Source organism: Canis lupus, chromosome 1 (assembly GCF_011100685.1).
Source record: "Canis lupus familiaris isolate Mischka breed German Shepherd chromosome 1, alternate assembly UU_Cfam_GSD_1.0, whole genome shotgun sequence".
In the NCBI taxonomy this organism is placed as follows: Eukaryota; Metazoa; Chordata; class Mammalia; order Carnivora; family Canidae; genus Canis; species Canis lupus.
The window spans coordinates 85,665,508-85,684,870 of record NC_049222.1 but is presented as its reverse complement, the minus strand read 5'-3'; the positions used below and the strand labels follow the sequence as shown (position 1 = coordinate 85,684,870).

Here is a 19,363-nt window from a genome sequence, read left to right as displayed (position 1 = left end):
ATATTCTCTTCCACCTTTTTCCTTAAGACTTGATTTGACTAAAAACTGGTACTTCTTTGTTTTTGGAGGGAATGAGCCCTAATAAAAAATTCTTATATCTTTGAAAATCAGCTGAGAGTAGCTTAAAAGTTTTGAAACATTTTGGAAGTATTATTATCAATTCCCTTGGCTGGAGAAGACCTTGGACACCAGAGTTAGGGACACCCTTGTTTTGAACAACACTGAACAGGATAATATTTCAACGAATGACAGAGATGACAGCCTCCTTGTGTGCTCCTTTGTAAAGATGAGCATAAAAGAGACATGAGAGGTCTTCTCTAGCAGCTCTATCTGCCAGGATCCCCCAGTTCTGGATCTCTTTGCCAGTAGAGGTCAGTAAGAATATAACAGAGAGGTCTGACAGGTCTGGATTTCAACATTAGAAAGGGGAAGAAAAATAAAATATGTTTGAAATCTGAAACATCTCAATGACTTTGCATGTAACATTAACACACAAGAAAAGATTAAATTTTGCTACTAATATTGCCTAGTTTGTGATTGCTTGACTGAGTTTGATGCCCAGTTATAGTTTGTTAGTTAATAATGAGAGTGGAGAGACTGCCTGGCTTCATATTTTGATGTTGCTACTTACTGGCCATGTAAATTAAATTTCATGAGCCTCAGTTTCTTCACCTACAAGTTGAGGAAAGTAGTTCCCATCTACTGTAGTTGTTGAGAAGAGGCAATGAGGTAGTTCATTGAGTGTGCCTACATTAGGGCCTAGAGTCGATTGAGTGGTGGGCGAGGACTGCTGCCCGTCCGTGTAATGTTCTCTGTTGCTGGTGTTCTGTGTAGGGCATAGACCAGGGGGTGGGTATATTTCGTGGTATTCTGTGGTGGCTGCACCTTCCACTCTGCAGGGTGGGTCAGCAGTACTGATTATGCCACATGGGTCTTAGTCTGATTCAGCAGCTGGAGGAGTGGAGAAAAAGCCAAGTTCATGTGAGGACAGCCTAAGTTCTGGATGAGGGAGAAACTGGAGGAAACCAATCTGTGTGGCAGGGTGAGGACCAGTATGTCAAAGGTCCTGATGGAGAAGCTACATGCTTTCTATCTTGGGTTTTCTAGAAAGTACTCATGAAAGGCAGTGGATGAAAAAGACACATGGTGTTGGAAATCTGCCACCCTATTTGTATTTGTCTAAGAATATGAGACACCCTTTCTCCCATGGTGCCCTGCACTATACCCTTCAAGGCTTTGTTGACTGTCTACCATGGATGCTGAAAAAATTGTTTCTTCTGTTTTCTTAAATTTAACTCAGAACTTCAGAGGAGATTCAGTTACACTTCCAGAAGTAAGGAAATTGAGCATTCCTGGTTTCTACCAACAGATCCTCTCCTACTTACGCATCCTTTCATTGCTATCTGAAACCCATACTTTGCTGGAGCATGATAAGACATTTCAATCCTATTCTGAAGTTATTAAAGAAAAAATAGTGAACTTTTCTCTAAAAATATCTATGAGGACCTGTCAAGACAACTCCATTACTAGTGGTAAAATGAAGCTATATATATTACATGTATTATAATTTACTATGCACAATAAATTAGATGGATCTCCATGGAATTATGCTAAGGAAAAAAAAATCCCCAAAGGTCACATACTGTATGGTTCATGAAATGACAAAATTAAAGAAATGGAGGACAGATTGTCAGTGATTAGGGCAGGAGTGAAGGTGGCAGAGACACAGGTATGGAAATAAAAGCAACATGAGGGATCCATGTGAAGGTGGAAAGGTTCTCTATCTTGTCTGCAATGACATCAGTGTTCTGGTTCTGACACTGTACTACAGTTTTGCAAGATGTTACCCCTGGGAGGAAACTGGATAAAGGGCACATCTCTTCTTATTTCTTACAATGATACATGAATCTATAATTATTAATTAAAAGTTTAATTTAATCTACAGTTATTAAATAATTAAGAGTTTAATTGTGTTTAAATCCAACCTCAATGAATTCACTGTTCACTTTAAGATTCATCTTTGTTAAATATTTATGGCTTAACTTGGAATTCCATCCATCTTACCATACTTTGTACATTTGATCTTTCATTTCCATGATTTTGTGTATATTTCTTGTCTCCTCTACTAAGCTTAAGCATTGTAAGAGCAGTACCTTTCATTTTTATGTGAGGTAAATAGCCTCTCTAAAGCAGCTAGAATTGTGTTTGCAGAGGACAGGGGGTTAATGCTTATCATCAAAATGCTCATCATAAAAAAAAAAAAAACAAAACAAAACAAAAAACAAAATGCTCATCATTTTGCAATGCACAGTACTTTGTACACAATAGATTTCTGATACCTGTCAAGTAAAGACAGATAATAGATTTTAATTTTTATTTTTGTAACTGTATCAAGACACTCTGCTTTATATGTGATTGAAGCTGATTTGCATTACCTGAAGGCTTTAAAAAAAAAATACTACCACTGGAGTTTTTTCTTTTTTTAGACAAAAGGAGTAAGTTCTAATAGACAAAATACATGCAAACAATATATCACAGTGGCTGTTACATAACTTCTTTTAGATAAAAGGAATAAACTATAATAAATAAAATACAACACCGGGCGTTAACATCTTTAACCAAGTATCGATTTAAACATCTGCAATGCCGCATGGGGCCCCAGCAGTAGCACAGAACGAGGAGTTAAAATACAGAGGGTCTTAGCCAAACCCTGCCACTGACAATTTAGTGATATTTCAAGCGTCACTCAATTTCTCCATGCGTCTGTGAAATGAAGTTATTGGGCTAGAAGAACACTACGTTCTTTTCTAGAAAAGACATTAGCTCTGACATTTTGTGGTTGCATGAATGCGAGATGACTGAGCACTGAATACAAATGCTAAACCATGTGCTTTTAAATCCACTAATCCCCACTGAATTCATGTGGGCTGAACCTCTGAATCAATCACTTGGTGGCCAATGTCATTGTGGGTTCCCGCGCTGCATTTGAAACCAGCCTCTTCACTTTGCTGTTGTCTTAGTCCTGCTGTCTCTGCCTATTAGTTTAGGGATTAATCATGATGACTGGCAACTCAGGGGTGAAAGGCAGTGGAGTTCATTTAATTAGAACTAACCCCACTTTGGCATTAGATGTATTTAAACTTCTAGCTTCAATTCTCAGCCAAGTTTTTTGCTCACATTGTTCTCCACCCTCCTCTTACTTTGAAAAAGGATTTTCACCTGTGTTTGAAGGAATGATTTTTTAAAAATGGATAGGAGGGATGGGCATATCATAATTACAGGGCCCTAACTAAGGTAGTTGGGACACTGGAAGACAGAGAAAGAATATGTAGAAGATACAAGGTCAAAGTCAAGAGAAAGATATTTTCTCTAGTGTTTAAAGAAACATTATTATCTTTGTCGATATTGTTATAAATCATTCCAGAACCTTCATCAATAGATCAGTGACATATATTGAGTACTTGTTATATACTAGAAATCTTTGCATTTTATAAACATTATTTCACTTACTAGAATAGTGGTTAATACCCTGGTATATAAGTACCAGTATTAATTCCTGCGTATAGATAAAAACAAACTGGAATTTAGAAAGGTGGGTTATTTTGTCCTAAATCCCAAATCCAGCGAGTGCTGACCAGGGATTTGCCACCAGACTGCTGGGCTCCCAGGGCCCATGTGATTATGTAGAACATGTTGCTTCCCAAATATCTAGGCTACCATGACCCGTGGAATGATTGTAAAATGAGAAAGGTCTAGTATTTGACCTAAGAAAATACCACTAGTGAGTGGTAGAATCAGAATTTAGCATCTCTTTGACTCCAAAGGTCAAGATCTTCCCTACCATAATTATACTTTGAAAGTAAAGTCATTTAAAATGTTTCTAAGTGACTAAGGGATTTATAACCAGTTACCATTAAAGTGCCTCCCTAGATATCGTCAAAATGTAGGCAACCTGCTATTCTGGGAAAATATTCAAATAAATAGGCTAGGGAGTGAAATGTAAAAGGGCAATATTGCAACAATGCACACAAAAAATAGGTGCTAATGTCCTCAAGGTAACACATAGCTTTTCTTCAAAATTGTCCAAGGGAAAAGATATATTTTTCAGCCTATGTATATAAAATCCTTGTCAGTTTCTGATGAAGGATGGTAATTCGTAATCAATCTTGAAATGAAGTATTTATTCTTTAAAGCTATTGAATCCCATTTTCCGAATCTTGTTAATTTAGTTACTCTGTGAGTTTTGTGTGTTCTTTAGGTTTCTCTCCAGATCAAAACATTATTAAACAACCTGGCCGAAAATTAGCTATGCTTACAAGCTATTTATTAAGGAATGATAAAAGAAAATCATAAAAACCGAATGTAATTCATGATCTTGGATTAAGTTTCGGATCACAGGGGGAAAATGCCATCAAGGACAGTACTGGGACAGTTTGAAAAAATAGTATGTGGGTTGTACATTGGATACTAGAATTTGTCAATGTTAAATTTCCTGAATTAGATAGCTGCTTTGTGTTTTTTGTGAATTACATTGAATTTGGGGGCAGAGGGACATGATGTCCAAGAGTTATTCTCAAAAGTTTGTCTCAAGAAAAAAAAGTGAATCTATACAGAGAATAGGATGGTAAATGAATGACAGAAAAGGTTAGAAATTAGTGAATAAAAGATATATGGGAGTTCTTTGCACTGCTATAGCAACTCCTCCAAAAGCTTGGCATTATTTTAAGATAAAAAGTAAAGAAAAAAGCAGTTTTGTGCTTTCATATTTGATACCTTTTTCCAGGCTTGATGGATCTTTAAATAGGTTACTTGACAAAAAGTAAACAAAATAAAATCTTAAAATCTGGTTAAATCCACTGCAGGATAGCACCATGTCAACCACCTAGAAACATTTTTATAAAACTCAGAGATGTCCATTTTTTAAATAAAACGAAACACTTGTGAAACTAGTGAGCACATGGCACCAAATCAAACATGTAAGAAGCATTGCTATATCTTTCCTGTAGATATTTCATTTGGCAGGAAATTTGACTTTCTAGGGATTTTGGAATTATCCTGTGTTTATGAATATTACTATTTTTCCCTAGGATAATCCCACCATTCAGAATCCAAGGGCCATGTGCTAGAGAGACACGATTTAGAGACATGATGTAGGGCATTTTTAAGCTTCCACCAAAAAGTTTGTGGCATCCCTACTCTTCCACAGAACATCAGGGTGATAATTGAGCTCTTTCTCTCTCCTTTGTGTCCTGACTCAGGATGGTATCTTCCAGAATACCACAGTCCCAGCATGCTATAAGTTTTCGTGCCCTCCTCATAGTCACTGAATTTTGGTATTCAGGGAGTCTAGCCATCATCTCCAATTCTCTTTCCAGTGTATTTTTTTTACCATCAAAAATGGGAAGGCTCAGATGCATCTCCAGAGAATATAAAAGAAAAAAAAAATCCCAAGATAAATTAGCAAGTAAAATTCTAAGTGGAAACTTGTGCCTCGCGTGAAAACATAACCTGGTTATTTGATATACTCGAAAAACCCCAAAGATAAAAACTTTCTATAGATTGTATATGTGCACTTTGAAAGGTTCAAGAGAAATGAGACTCAAAAAAATCATGCATGACCCAGGCAAAGGGTTCTTCTAGGTTGGTTCATCATTCCTTCCAAGTATCTAAAGAAATGGCTAAAATCCCATACTTTGAGTTAACTCTGTTTTCAATTGGCCACAAAAAATTTTAAGAAAAATATCTCCCCCCACCCCTGTTTCTCCTAGGCTACTATAATATAATGCAGAAGCAGGTATTCTGAAAATGAGGGAGAAAGGAGGTGGGAAGATACTAGGACACTGGAGAATCTACATGTGATCCCTGACATTGCCTCTGCCTGAACAGTTAGTTCCAACTTCTGTGACTTCTTCTGGTATTCCTGGAGCACAAAATAACTTTACCACGTGGATATTAAGGACTATGATATTCCATTGATGATTTCAGAACTGAATTCTTCATGATAAAATTCCTTATTATATTTTCTGTAGCACATTGGCTAATAAAATACCCTTTAGCTTTTCAAGGTTTTAAGAATTATTAGGGGCACCTGGGTGGCTCAGTGGTTGAGCATTCGCCTTTGGCTCAGGTTTTGATCTGGGGGTCCTGGGATCAAGTTCCGTATCAGGCTCCGCATGGGGAGCCTGCTTCTCCCTCTGCCTATGTCTCTGCCTCTCTCTGGGTCTCTCATGAATAAATAAAATCTTTTAAAAAAGGAATTACGGCCAGCATGGCTTTATAAATCGGAGGAAAAGAAAGACAAATAATGTCTAGAGGCTCAGGATGAGCCAATATGAAACAGATATTTTCTGTTTAATCCTGTAATGTCTTATTTATATAACTAAGACTTAATTTTCAAATATTTAAACTTGCTTCTGGCTTTTGTCTTGTTCTGGGTTCAGCCCTCTTTGTTTTACATTTTAAAATGTTCTGGTGGATTGCTATTACAATATTAACTTGTCTACCTATTAATTTATTTATGCATGGTTTTAAACACATCTTTGAAAAATGTAGACACTGTCTGGTTTTTGGAAAACACAACCCTTCTCTGCATTTGGCTATTTTTTTCTTCTCAATGTCCAAACATTTTTCAGTTCTTCCCACGTCTTCAAATCCTCCAGTTTTCAAAGTGATAATTACATCCCAAATCTTAAAAAATCATCCAGATTGCCAATCTTTTAGGCCCACACAATTCTGAGAAATTTTTGCAATTGGGGTTGAATTATTTTGAAAGAATTCCATTTGTTTGCATGTTGTGGCACTAACTGTGGCAGCTGTTATATGTCCTGACAATAAATAATGTTACTGAGGTATCTACTGATGTAAAATGATAAGCAATGATATTTATAATATATGAATATGAAAAAAAAGTTATCCTAAACATTATTCAACTTATATGTTAGGTGGCTGAACTAGGAACATTTTAGAACATGTATACACACAGAATGTTCACGTATTTTTACTTTCTCCATGGGCACCCAGATGGAAAGTTTTTTGTATGAGGGCATAAACATGTAAGTTAGGTAGTTTACACAGAGGTCACTGTTCCAGCTCTTCCTCCTTGATCCCCACCTCTCCTCAGGATACTCACTGCTAATTTGTGGTGTAGAACAGCATCCTCCAATGTGGATTCCTTAGTGCTAATCAGTATTATATGAGGGTAGGAGAAAGGGAAAGTCTATAGTTAAATAAATTTAGAAGAAAGTCTGTATTAAACAAAATCATATAAGTTGCAGGACTTCTCAGAAGCTAGAATCCACTACTGTGCAATTCGAAACTCCCAGAGAGGAATACGATATTGATTTTTTCCAATTTTTTTTTCCAAAGGAACATGTCCTGAGAGTATGTTATGGAAACTCTTTCCTCTTTATTCATTGCAAATCTGCTCATTATTAAGGTTCAAATCCAGTCAAATTTCCCTTATGAGGCTCTTTGCAATTCCCTCATAAAAGCTCATCCTTACTCCTTGGGTACCTTATTATCACACTCTTCGGTTTCTTTGAATTCTCATTTCCTTTACATGCTCATCATTAAAAAAAAAACATTTTTTTTTTTTTGGTATGGTGTCTTTGTTCTCTACTAAATCAAAGCATCTTGAGATAATGAAATATCCACTATTTGTTTGTTTTTTAATAAAATCTAACATAGGACCCAGAATTTTCTAGAAACTCAATAAATGTTTCCTGAAAGACTGAAGTCACATACCTCAAATGTTTGCTATTGATTTTAAGACTTCCTCTGGGAAAGAAAATATGTTTCTTTACCTCCTTGAGAATGAGTGGATTTGACTTTTCTTCTTAAATACATCTTTATGCCGAATTTAACACTGATTTTGAATGACCAGGAGAGTAAATCACCATAACCAAAACTTCTGCTTAAAAAATTCAAAGCACCTGGGTGGCTCAGCCAGTTGAGCACTCAACTCTTGATTTCGGCTCAGGTCATGGAATTCAGGGTCGTGGGATCAAGCCCTGAGTTGGGCTCCATGCTCAGTGTGGAGTCTGCTTGTCTCTCTCCCTCTGCTCTTCCCCCACTCATGCTTTCCTCTCTATCGCTCTCAAATAAATAAATGAATAAAATCTTTTTAAAAATTTAAACTTAACAAAAATCATGCAAGGTTGTTTTTATTAAGCTTTATATATAGATTACAGCTAGGTATTACAGGCATTACTACATTTGACAAGCAGACATGATAGTCTAAGTAACATTTCAACAAACTCCACTGATTTCACAACTATTAGGAACAGAGCACATCTCCCCAGTTCAAAGGTATGTTAAGGACTTTAAGTGGATGTTAGAGAAATAAGCTACATGACAACTGGTCCTCTTCTATAACATGATTATCCTGGAAAAGTAGTTACAAGAAGAAGCACATAACTATTACAGAGTTTGGAGAAGTCTTACATTAGATCCATCCTTTTTTTACAGATATGACTTGGGGACACATACTAGAAGATAAAGGATTCTTTCAGAATAAGCTACATGTCAAGTTTTCTATCTGTAGTTTTAATGCTAATGTGATTCGCTTATGTTTAAAAAAATCAAGAAAAGCACAATTTTGTATTCAAAACCCACTGCAATATATTAGCAACTGTAGGAGATGCTTAGTCATTGAAGATTCTTTGCTTCATTCTTGTGGTTTTTATGAATTCTTCTGAGAAATTTTCATTGTGACCATCTTGACCTCTGTGTATTCTTGGAGACCATATTCTCCCCTAGAAAGAGAAGGAGAAACCCATGGAATTTAGCACAGCAGGACAAATGTAGCATCGTCCATGACTTAGTACAAATTTGTTCTTGCCTATCTAGTTAGAGACAATGGAAAATATTTTCTGCATACAGAAGCATTTCAAATAATAGCCAGCCAACCATAAGATATCTGGTCTCACATAAATCCCCTTGTGGGGAACCTTTTGACCTTTTTTGTTTTCATTTTAAATGACTATGTACATTCTGCTGATTTTCACATTAATTGTCCAATTTTGACATTGTCCTATTTTGCTACAAAAAAAACTTACCTCAAACAGGGAGATAATTCAGTCTAAGAAGAATTTTACCATTTCTACTTTAGGTTTGAATAAATAAGGCAGATATAGTACAAGACAAAAAGTCATACTATAGAATCACTTGAATAGTGGAGTAAAACTATAAATTCCAAGTAGAGTTTAGCTTAGCATTTTTAGTGGTGTGTGATTGGCCCAGAAGTGATGAGGGAGCATTTTTGTTCTATTCTGCCTAATACGGTTTGAAACAAAATATTTTCTAGCTGTAGTTTTAATAGTATCTCTTGATTTTTGGGAAAATAAAACAAAACAAAAGAAAACCCTGACCTTTATTGTTAGAGTTTGTTTTTGTTCTTTTTTGTTTGTTTGCTTTGTTTTGAGAGAGGAACGAGATGGTTCATTAGTTTAAATTCAGGCCTTTGGGCTTTTTGCAGTTTGGGGATTTTTCTATTCATACAACCACTGCCATTTGCTTATATAACTCTTAAATCCAACCCAAACAATCAAGAATTAACCTGAGTCAGTCACTTAGGATCCTAGTATCCCATTATGGGTTTATCAAGAGCTCCTACCAGTTTTGGAAACTGCTATTTACCCTCTTTTGAAGAAATGACTAAAAGCATTGAGTTTGTTATTCTCTATATTGTTTCGATGAGAGGATTAAATTGCATGTTCATAGGAGCACTCTTCAAATTATAACACTCAGGCACATGCAGGCTTACAGAGCAAAATGATCTTGATCCTTTTGTACCCCTCCCTTCTGGTGATGTAGACAGGTATGTAGAAGACATCTTTTTCTCCTGGGTAACCTAATCCTCTTACACTGATTATTTTCTTGGGCAATTAAGCTTCTGAAAATACCTTCTAAAAGCTTCAATGAACATGTTCTTCAAAGTAATTAAAGGGCTCAGCCTCAGTTATCTGAAACCCATTAAAGGATAATATTTTAGTAAGTATTTTATCTCACAAAGTTAGATAAATTAACTCAAGATTTTTGCCAATGGGCTTTTCATTGTATTTTGGTTGACATGGACACTTGAAACTCTCAGGAGAGTACGAAGTGTGATTATTGTCATTCTCAGGCTGAAGTAAGTCCTGTTCCCAAGTATTTTGATCATACTTTCCTGTGTCTATGATATAACACAAAAACATTTGTTTGTATTTCTCTTTATCTTGATGGTCTGTGAGTTACTGGTTCTGTGCTTCTAAAATCCTCAAGGTACCAATCACGTGGGACCTTATTAGAATGCGGATTCTGTTTCAGTAGGTCTGGGGAGAGGCCTGAGAGTCTGTATTTCCAACAAACTTCCACATGCTACCTTTGCTTCTCACCTGGGTCTATCTATCCTGTAGTAACAGAGTCCTAGTAAACAAGTTACATATGTTTTTCACTCTGTACCCAGAACTGAGCCTGGCGCTACTTAAGTAGGCACAGGGATAATGTTTGCTGGACTGACTTGGCAAATATAACCAAACAAAAAATATTCATCTGAGCTTTTTCTATAAGTCCAGTAGTTTGTAACACTTTCATGTTCCCCTGTTCTGCAAGGGACAGGAGAAAATAAATATCCTGTGCGGTGCCAAGAACCAATTAAGTTTGCAATGGTATACTGGTAAAGTCTCAAGTGACTTATGTTAACTGAAGTGAAAATTAGCACAATGACACAAAGGAAGGAACTTCTACTATTTGACTCATTCCAGTGCCAGCACCATGATCTGAGATCCAATCCCAGTTTCGGGCCCTTAGTATTACTACCACATCGAGGTTTGCATACTACCACTATTTTTGGTTCTTTGAGTACTCTGTTCCCAACTGATCAATTATACCTTTCTGTTTTTGAAGATAAATTGTAATTGAACTCTTGGGAATCATGTAAGGTTATTGCTTCAGTAATTTTCTTTAAGCATCTTGTAGCAAATGAGTTGTCCATGAAGTTCACCGAATTTGGTTTCAGGTAGACAGTAACAGCATTCTTAGCCAGAATTTTTGAAGTAAAAAAAAAAAAAAAATTACAGCATCACTCTCCTTTGCATTTACATAGATATAGAAGGAAATTATCTATATTCACATTCTAGAACTTTGAGGAATTACTGATGTTGGATTCATATTTTCCACTCCGTTCTCTTACTTTATTTCCCTATGTCTCAATTGTTGGACCAAACTGCATTCAATAAAATTGACCTATTTGGTCTTCTTTAGTCATTTTGTCTCTTTTGATTGTTTATCTTCATTTTCCTAGGGAAATGTGTTAGATAACTGGGCCAGCAACAAACTGTTCTTCCGAATAACCTAACATTTGTTACCTCTTTTTGTACAGTAGTTAGTTCTGCAAAGGGACTCTCTAATAATGGATATTATAAAGAAAAGGAACCAGGAAAAAAAGGAAGGAACCATTTGCTGAGTCCCACCTGGTAACAGAATGCTCAAGGATGGGCACACAGTGTGTCACTTCACTCTCAAACAGCCATCTTAAAAGACTTGTCAACATCTCCATTTCAAATAGGAGCAGAGAGAGGCTCAAAAATTGGACAACTTGAAACAAGCTGCATGAAGTGGAGTGGAGATTCAAGTGCTGGTGGGCTAGTGTCCAATCATGCTTCCTCTACTACACCACGTTCTTTTTATGAGTCCAGCTTTTACCACTCTCTTTCCTCAAAAACTTTCTAAGATATCCATGGCTTTTCACCACTCCACTAACAAAATGTAAGCCAATTTTCTTGAATACAAGACTTCTTAATCTGTATCCTATTTATCTCTGAAATCATAACTCTCCACTCCCATAAATCCCCATGAACCAGCCAAATTCACGAACCCCTCAACATGCCACATACAACATCCTGTTCAAAAATGCTCCCTTCTCTGCTTACTGACATCCTATATCTGTTTCATGCCCTAGATCAAGTCCTGTATTTTCTGTGAGATCATCTCTTACTCTGTCAACTGCCAGGAAGTTCTTATCCATTGAATTCCCTTTAGGATTAAAACCATAGGATCTTAAGTACAGAAAGGAGCTCATGGACTCTCTGCTTTATTTTCCCACTCCTACCCTTCTCTACAATTGCTGATCTTTTCGGACAGATGAAAACAGTGAGAGATAGGGCAATGCCACAAACCTTATATTCTGGTGGTGCCCACATTTCCTGTCCTTCAGCATTGTGCTCTCTCTGCCTTTTAATTTACTTTTCTGCTTATAAACTCCCAGTCTATGACTATTTACTTCATAGTGTGTAGGTTATTTTGCATGACTTATCTTTTTACACATTCCTCCTGCCCCCCGCAGTTATATGAAGGGTGGGATATGGTATCAGATATCTGGGGCTCATCGGCCCTATTTTACAGAGCAAAGACCTAACGAATGTGTACTGAGAATGAGGATGGACCACTTTATCATTCTTCCTTTCTACTGGCTCCCCAATGATGATTGCTTCATTGTTAATTTTGCTGATTTATTTAAATGACAAAGTAGATGGCTATTTAATGGATTCATGACCTTTAGAAACTGAGACTCATTTTTACTTGCTATTTACAGAACTAGCAGCTTTACTATGTTTGAGTGCATAAGGTTTGTATATGATGTATCTTTATTCCTCAGGACTTTTTAAAGGTATTGAGAAATACAAGAACATTTTAAGAAATAAAATGGTTAAAATTGTTTGAACAAAATTAACCAAGTATATTGCCACCATGTTCTGTGTATACATATGCATATGCACATTTTTAAAGAGTCTATATACACAGGTCTCAAAAGCAACTTGAAGGCTTGTACATGAATATATATATATATATATGTATATTTTTTCAAGCTAGTCATGATTATAAAACATGTTTTCCTTAGTCAAATTTCTCTTTCAGTTTATATTTTAGTGCAAAAATAACTAATTCAGGTAATTTACATTTTTAGATTCCATATCAAAATATTTCAATAAATGAGAATCACTCATTACTTAGAAGTACTTAGAAGCTTTTGTGATAAAGACACTAATTTACTTATTTAAGAAGTATAGAGTGTTCTCATATTTTCACATTTCTTACAGTCACCAATTTACAGTTTCTGCCTCCTTTTAGGAAATATTTCCCAGATAGATTACATTCTTATATACAGCAAGAAATTCTAAAAAAAGGTAGACAATATTTCAATAACCAATGCAAAGTGGTCCCTTATGAATAGTAGAAGATTAATATGTTATATTTCCTTTCTGCCATCAATCTGTTGCACTTATGGGCTAAATCCAGCATTTAAAAGCTATCTGACAGTACGAATCTCCAGGAAAGAACAGAGGCAGGTTTTAATTCAAGTAGCAACTATGGATTAATTTCTCCGAGTGATAATCATTTGGTCAAGGTAAGTATTTATCTTAATAGAAAGTTATTCTTACAGTTCTCTTCCATTTCCAGACATCTTGAATCCACCAAAAGGACACTGGGGAGATACCACACTATAGCAATTCACCCTGAGAAAAAAAGAAGTATATTATAGATTATACTTAACCTACAAAATAACTTCTGAATTTGGAATTTCAAAGCTCCTTAACAACCTGTTAATTTCAATATGACATATATAATATACTCATTGTTATTTTTTAAAAAAAGCAGTACTATAAATTAGAATGTGAAGATATATATGTATACTGCCTAGAAAGACATAGAATGGTACAGCTCGGTAGTCATTTCAGTAGCACATCCCAGAGAAGTTGTAGTTTGAATTATGAAAGTTAGTATAGCCAACATGCCATAGGAGAAAGACTATGGTTTGCCAGAGACTGCAATTTGTTGTGTTGTGTTCTTTACTGCCTATATTCATAAGCGTTATAATTCTCTTGAGGATTTGTATATAACAGGCTAGAATCAATTATCTTCTGCAATTGTAATATGTATCACATTACTCAGTTCACTTTTTCCATTAATTGGTTTAATAAATTACTTAAACAGTCCTTGGCAGGAGTTGGATTTCACTATTAATTTGTTTATCCCTTGCCATACTTTATAAAATGTTTAAGGATGTTCTATGAACATGTATAATTACAAAAACATGAATAACTAGAATTAAAGGAAAAATTATGAGAGAAGGTCAGGACAAGGAGGAAAAGTTAGAATGCATTTTTGCAGGGCATGAACAATTTATTTAGCTTTCAATCGCCTGGTGGCCAAAGTGAACAGCAACATTTAATTACCTATATGATTCTCATTATACATAAGAAGAAAAAAATATTACTTAAAGGAGAAACAATGTTCTTTTAAAATTTTCCTCTCCCTTGATGTTATTATAATAGGAGAACAACAATGTGACTCCTAGATACATTGCATTAGGCATGGAAGTTTGATTATGAATTTGATCTTGAGACAATATTCAGACATTTCCTCAGTTAAAGCATTTACTATCCAAGTTCCTAGAGTTCCATGTTCTCATTGGACCACAGTTTCTTATCCAAGTCTCACCTTCTGGAGCATAGTTCTTAAATAAATGTGTGCTTTCAAAGGACAACTTGTCTCAGCTTTAATTGTTCTTCAAACTACAAAATCAGATCCCTACTCTGAAATTAGATTGGTGAAACCCCAGCAACCCTGGGATTCAATAGTTATCCTGAAAACACCAAGTGGAAACTATGTCTGGGACAATGCCAAAATTAGAATTATGTTCTAGAATAAATAGCAGTAAGAACATGCCTCTGTTTTAATAACAGAGGAATTCTTGACTGGGAATTTCCACGCCACTGGGCAGAATGATGTCATGTGCTCCCCAATCCAGCAGGTATATAACATTCCAAGTAAAAAACTTGAACCTCGTCTTTGTTGAAAGATGTAGAAAATGAGTTTGCTTTTTTGACCTTATACTGAAAATGAAACTATTTTAAGTATATGAGAGTTAAGAAATAAATATTCAGTTAGAGAAAAGTGATCAGACTTGCCAACTGATTCTTCCACAGTCCTTTCTTTTTATAAAGAAGGAGGGGTTCTAGGCCTACAAGCCCTGGCTTTGTCCTCTTAGTAGCTAGGCAATACTGAGAAAGGTATCTGGCCTCTCTAAGCATATGTTTTCTCTTCTGTACAATGGAACTGATAATATTTAGCCAGATTATTTCAATGTGTAAGTAAGGTGATGCATAGATGTGTGGGTTTTGCATGTTTGTTTGTTTGTTGTTTTTTAGAATGGAAATTGGTGCAGCCTTATGGAAAACAGTATGGAAGTTCCTCAAAAGATTAAAAATAGAATTATCATATGATCCAGCAATTCTACTTCTGGGCATTTATCCAAAGTAAATAAAAATATCAGTTTAAAAAGATATATGCACCCTATATTCATTGCAACATTTATTGCAATAGCCAAGATACGGAAACAAGCTAAGTGTCCATCAAAGGATGAATGGATAAAGATGTGGTGTATGCATACAATGGAATACTACTTAGCCATAAAAAAGAAGGAAATCCTTGCCATTGGTGACAACATGGACAGTCCTTTAAAATAAATCATAGAAAAACAAATACTGTAGGATTTCACTTGCATGTGGAATCTAAAAAATAAAACAAACAAAACAAAAACCTATAGATACAAATAACAGACTGGTGGTTGCCAAGAGGGGTGGGATTGGGAGTGGAAGATACAAGTGAATGGGATCAAGAGGTACAAACTTCAGGTATAAGATAAATAAGTAATGGGGATATAATGTACAGCATGTCAATTACAGTACATGATTTTGTACTGCATATTTGATAGTTGCCAAGATAGTAAATCTCAAAAGTTCTCATCACAAGAAAAAAAAATTAATTCTGCAGAGTGACTGATGAGAACTAGACTTATTGTAGTGATCACATTGTAGTGTATACAAATATCATATTATTGTGTTGTACACCTAAAACTAATATAATGTCGATACCTCAAAAATAAATAGTTAAGTAAATAGCAAAGTTCAGAGTAACATGTTAATGTGGTTAACATTGAAAAGGTGATATTATGTAGATTTGACTTACCACACTGTCCCAGCCTGCAGAGCGGAGGAGACTGTTATGGCTTTATCAATATCTTTGGTAAAGATTCCTGCTGCTAAGCCATAGTGGGTATTGTTTGCTCTCTTGATCACATCATCTAAAGATTTAAACTTCATAATTTGCTGCACTGGTCCAAATATCTATACCATAAAAATGAATGAAATAAATCAAAGTAACAGGTTAAAACTAAATATTTTAAATGGTATTGTAGTTTTATTCCCCTACAAACAATCCTAAATTAAGATTTTATTTCATATTTCGAAAGTGTAAGAATCAAAATGGTAGCTGCTGGAATGGGAGGTTAAGATAGGCAATGGTCATGTGTTAAATTCCCTTTGAAACAAAATGAGGTACAAATAAATAAGGCAATATTCATTTCTTGTTGTTGGAATTAGACTTCTAAGAACTTACCATTGTGCATAAAGTCATTAACTTTAAAGCTTCTTTTGCATTTAGGAATATTATAGTTTTCCACATCAAGTCACTACATAAAAGCAAACACAAGAAACCAACACTTCTTCTACCAGATAAATGAGTAAGCAATAATTGATACTAACTATTTTGTTTTAGTGTATCATCAACTGAGGTATCACCTATTTTACTGGATATAGATCTTTTTATAACCAGCCAAATTAAGTGAAACAATGTGAATTTTTGTTCAGATTCTACCCTTTAGCCAAATCTCAAGCAATACCCATGTACCAAGCAAAATGATCCATTAATGTGTGAGCTTAAATCCTCAACCACTAACCAAAGCATGGGTTCATTAACAATGACTATAATCACAGGATTGGAAGCCAAAATCACAATTTGCTCATTCAAGCCTAAATTAATTGCTCTTTCATTTTTGCTAGATTCTCCTAGTTAGCTCAGCCCAAAGCCAGCCTTATTCTGTATCTCATCCCCAGATGAGAGAAAAACAATTGGATTTTCTCTTAAAAACTAAGCTCCTGTATTATGTTTCTATAAAACATACATTAAATTTAAACAAAGAGGGGTGTTTCTTTTTTTTTTAATTTTTATTTTTTATGATAGTCACACACAGAGAGAGAGAGAGAGAGGCAGAGACATAGGCAGAGGGAGAAGCAGGCTCCATGCACCGGGAGCCCAACGTGGGATTCGATCCTGGGTCTCCAGGATCGCGCCCTGGGCCAAAGGCAGGCGCTAAACCACTGCGCCACCCAGGGATCCCAAAGAGGGGCCTTTCTGAGGGTTACTAGAATTTTTTGGGAAATGTAAGTTAGGGGAGGCAAAATCAGAAAAGATAAGTAGTTTTCTGGTGTTCAACACTGATCTAAGTATTGAGAGTAGGGGGCTACCATTCCATAGAGGCTGAGTGCAAATTCTAAGACTGTAAATCGAATTATAATATTGTAACTGGGAACCAGATATACAGCAGATATTGTAACAAATGTGTTAATATCTTATACAATTTTAGTTGAACAAAGCACATGGTTCAAGACTTCTTTGCAGTAGTAAAAAAGCTACTCCACCATGTATATTATTGGAACACAATAAATGTTTCCTTTATTGAATCTTTGTTTTCCTTTGTCCTTTCCCATGGTATGGGAGAACAGCAGCTCTAATAAGACAAATATTTGTTGATTTGTGCAAAACTTACATTCAAAAAATCAGTTGAGGGTTGCATTGGTGTGGAGAAACTATGTTTGATTATCCAAATGCGTCTGTTTTGTTTTTCCTATTTATTTACTGTTTGCAAATCTGATTCTGCACTTTCCCCTTGCTTGATGGCATTTTGGGAGGTAAAGAAAATAACCCTCTCAGATTCTCCATCACATTATAAACATGAAATACAAGTTCATTAGATGAAAGATTATGATTCAGTATATTTGAGTTGCCAGTGACTTCTTGTTATAGTGTATTATGGAACACCTTCATAGCCCAAAGTCAATGAATCTATCTCTGTATTTATTAAAACCGCTCTGTCCAGGGCACCTGGGTGGTTCAGTCAGTTAAGCATCTGACTCGAGATTTCAGTTCAGGTCATGATCTCGGGGTCATGAGATAGAGCCCCTTGTTGAGCTCCACACTCAGTGAGGAGCCTGTCTGAGATGCTCTCCCTCTCCCCATCCCTCCCCCTGCTCATTCTCTCTCTCTCTCTCTCTCTCTCTCTCTGTCTCCGAAATGAGTAAGCAAGTAAATAAATAAATAAATAAATAAATAAATAAATAAATAAATAAAAACTTTAAAAAATAAAACCCCTCTGTCCATGAAGGAGGTTATTTATAATTCCCAAATGCAAGCTAGCCTTTCCTATTTATGTAGTTATATATCACATCTCTGGATAACATCTTCTTAATGTTAATCAGTTTGTGCTCACCAAATATTTAATAACAATATATTTGTCTAGGAAAATTAGGAAGTTCAAGAGCTGAAAACAGGGCCAAGAACATATGGAGGGTGAGGAGTCATGTAGGGGATAAATGTTATTTTCAAATATATGGATGGCTTTTATGTGGAAAAAGGCATACTGCATGTATGGGGCTAACGAGTAGAACATAAGAGAAGGGACTTATATGAGGCCAGAGGTAGAAATTTCTAATGCTTAGCATTGTCCAAACATGGAAAAGCCTAAGAAATAATGAGTTTACCCGTTGATGCTGTTTAAAGACACACTGGCTGGCCATTGGCCTGGAGCAAACCAATGGACATAGTAGGATTGGAGAGGTGGGCTTAAGAGATCCATCTAGCTTTATGATGCTATCTATAATTTTGTAACAGTAACAAGTCACCCAAGCTCTTTGGATCTCAGTTATAGATCTTTTGGATCTATAAATTTGACTTTTGACCTAAATTATCCATAATCTTCCTTCTAATATTAATAGTCTTATCACCTTTAAGCAGAATGGTTCCTATGAGCTCCATGTCTACAGTGTTAGGTTAGTTGGGGTTGGGTGGATAATAAAGTTAATATGAGCAACAGTAGGTCACATAGAAAGAGTGGGGAATGGTGGTCATGAGAATTAGGCTATACTTCCAAGTTGCCTTTATCTGTCCATGTGACCTACCCCCCTTTCTACTCTGGACCTTACATTTTTCATCTACTATTTAGGATGATAACAAGAATCATAAATCAGTTGACTCTGTGACTCAAAGAAGAACTCAAAATACAAAAGGCTTAAAGATACAAAACAGTTCAAAAGAGTTTGACATGTTATGTTCACAAGGGTAATAAAATAAATATAACATATAGGAACTGAAAACAACTACCATGTCATTATTTAGGAAAATTCTTGGATCAGAATACCACATTTAATTTTATTTAGTTGCCAATCGTTAAAATGCAATATAGGAATTATACACCTTATAAATGTTC

At 35.6% G+C, this 19,363-nt stretch overlaps 1 protein-coding gene across 1 annotated transcript in view; it reads right to left on the bottom strand.

Moving 5' to 3' along the window:
• Positions 1 to 8,138: 8,138 nt before the first annotated feature.
• Positions 8,139 to 19,363, bottom strand: part of ALDH1A1 (aldehyde dehydrogenase 1 family member A1) — a 55,294-nt gene continuing 44,069 nt past the window's right edge. The window contains 3 exon segments of the mRNA NM_001286977.1: positions 8,139 to 8,753; positions 13,419 to 13,493; positions 16,009 to 16,166. Of these exon segments, the coding sequence (NP_001273906.1) occupies positions 8,681 to 8,753; positions 13,419 to 13,493; positions 16,009 to 16,166 (306 nt within the window). The 3' untranslated portion in view covers positions 8,139 to 8,680.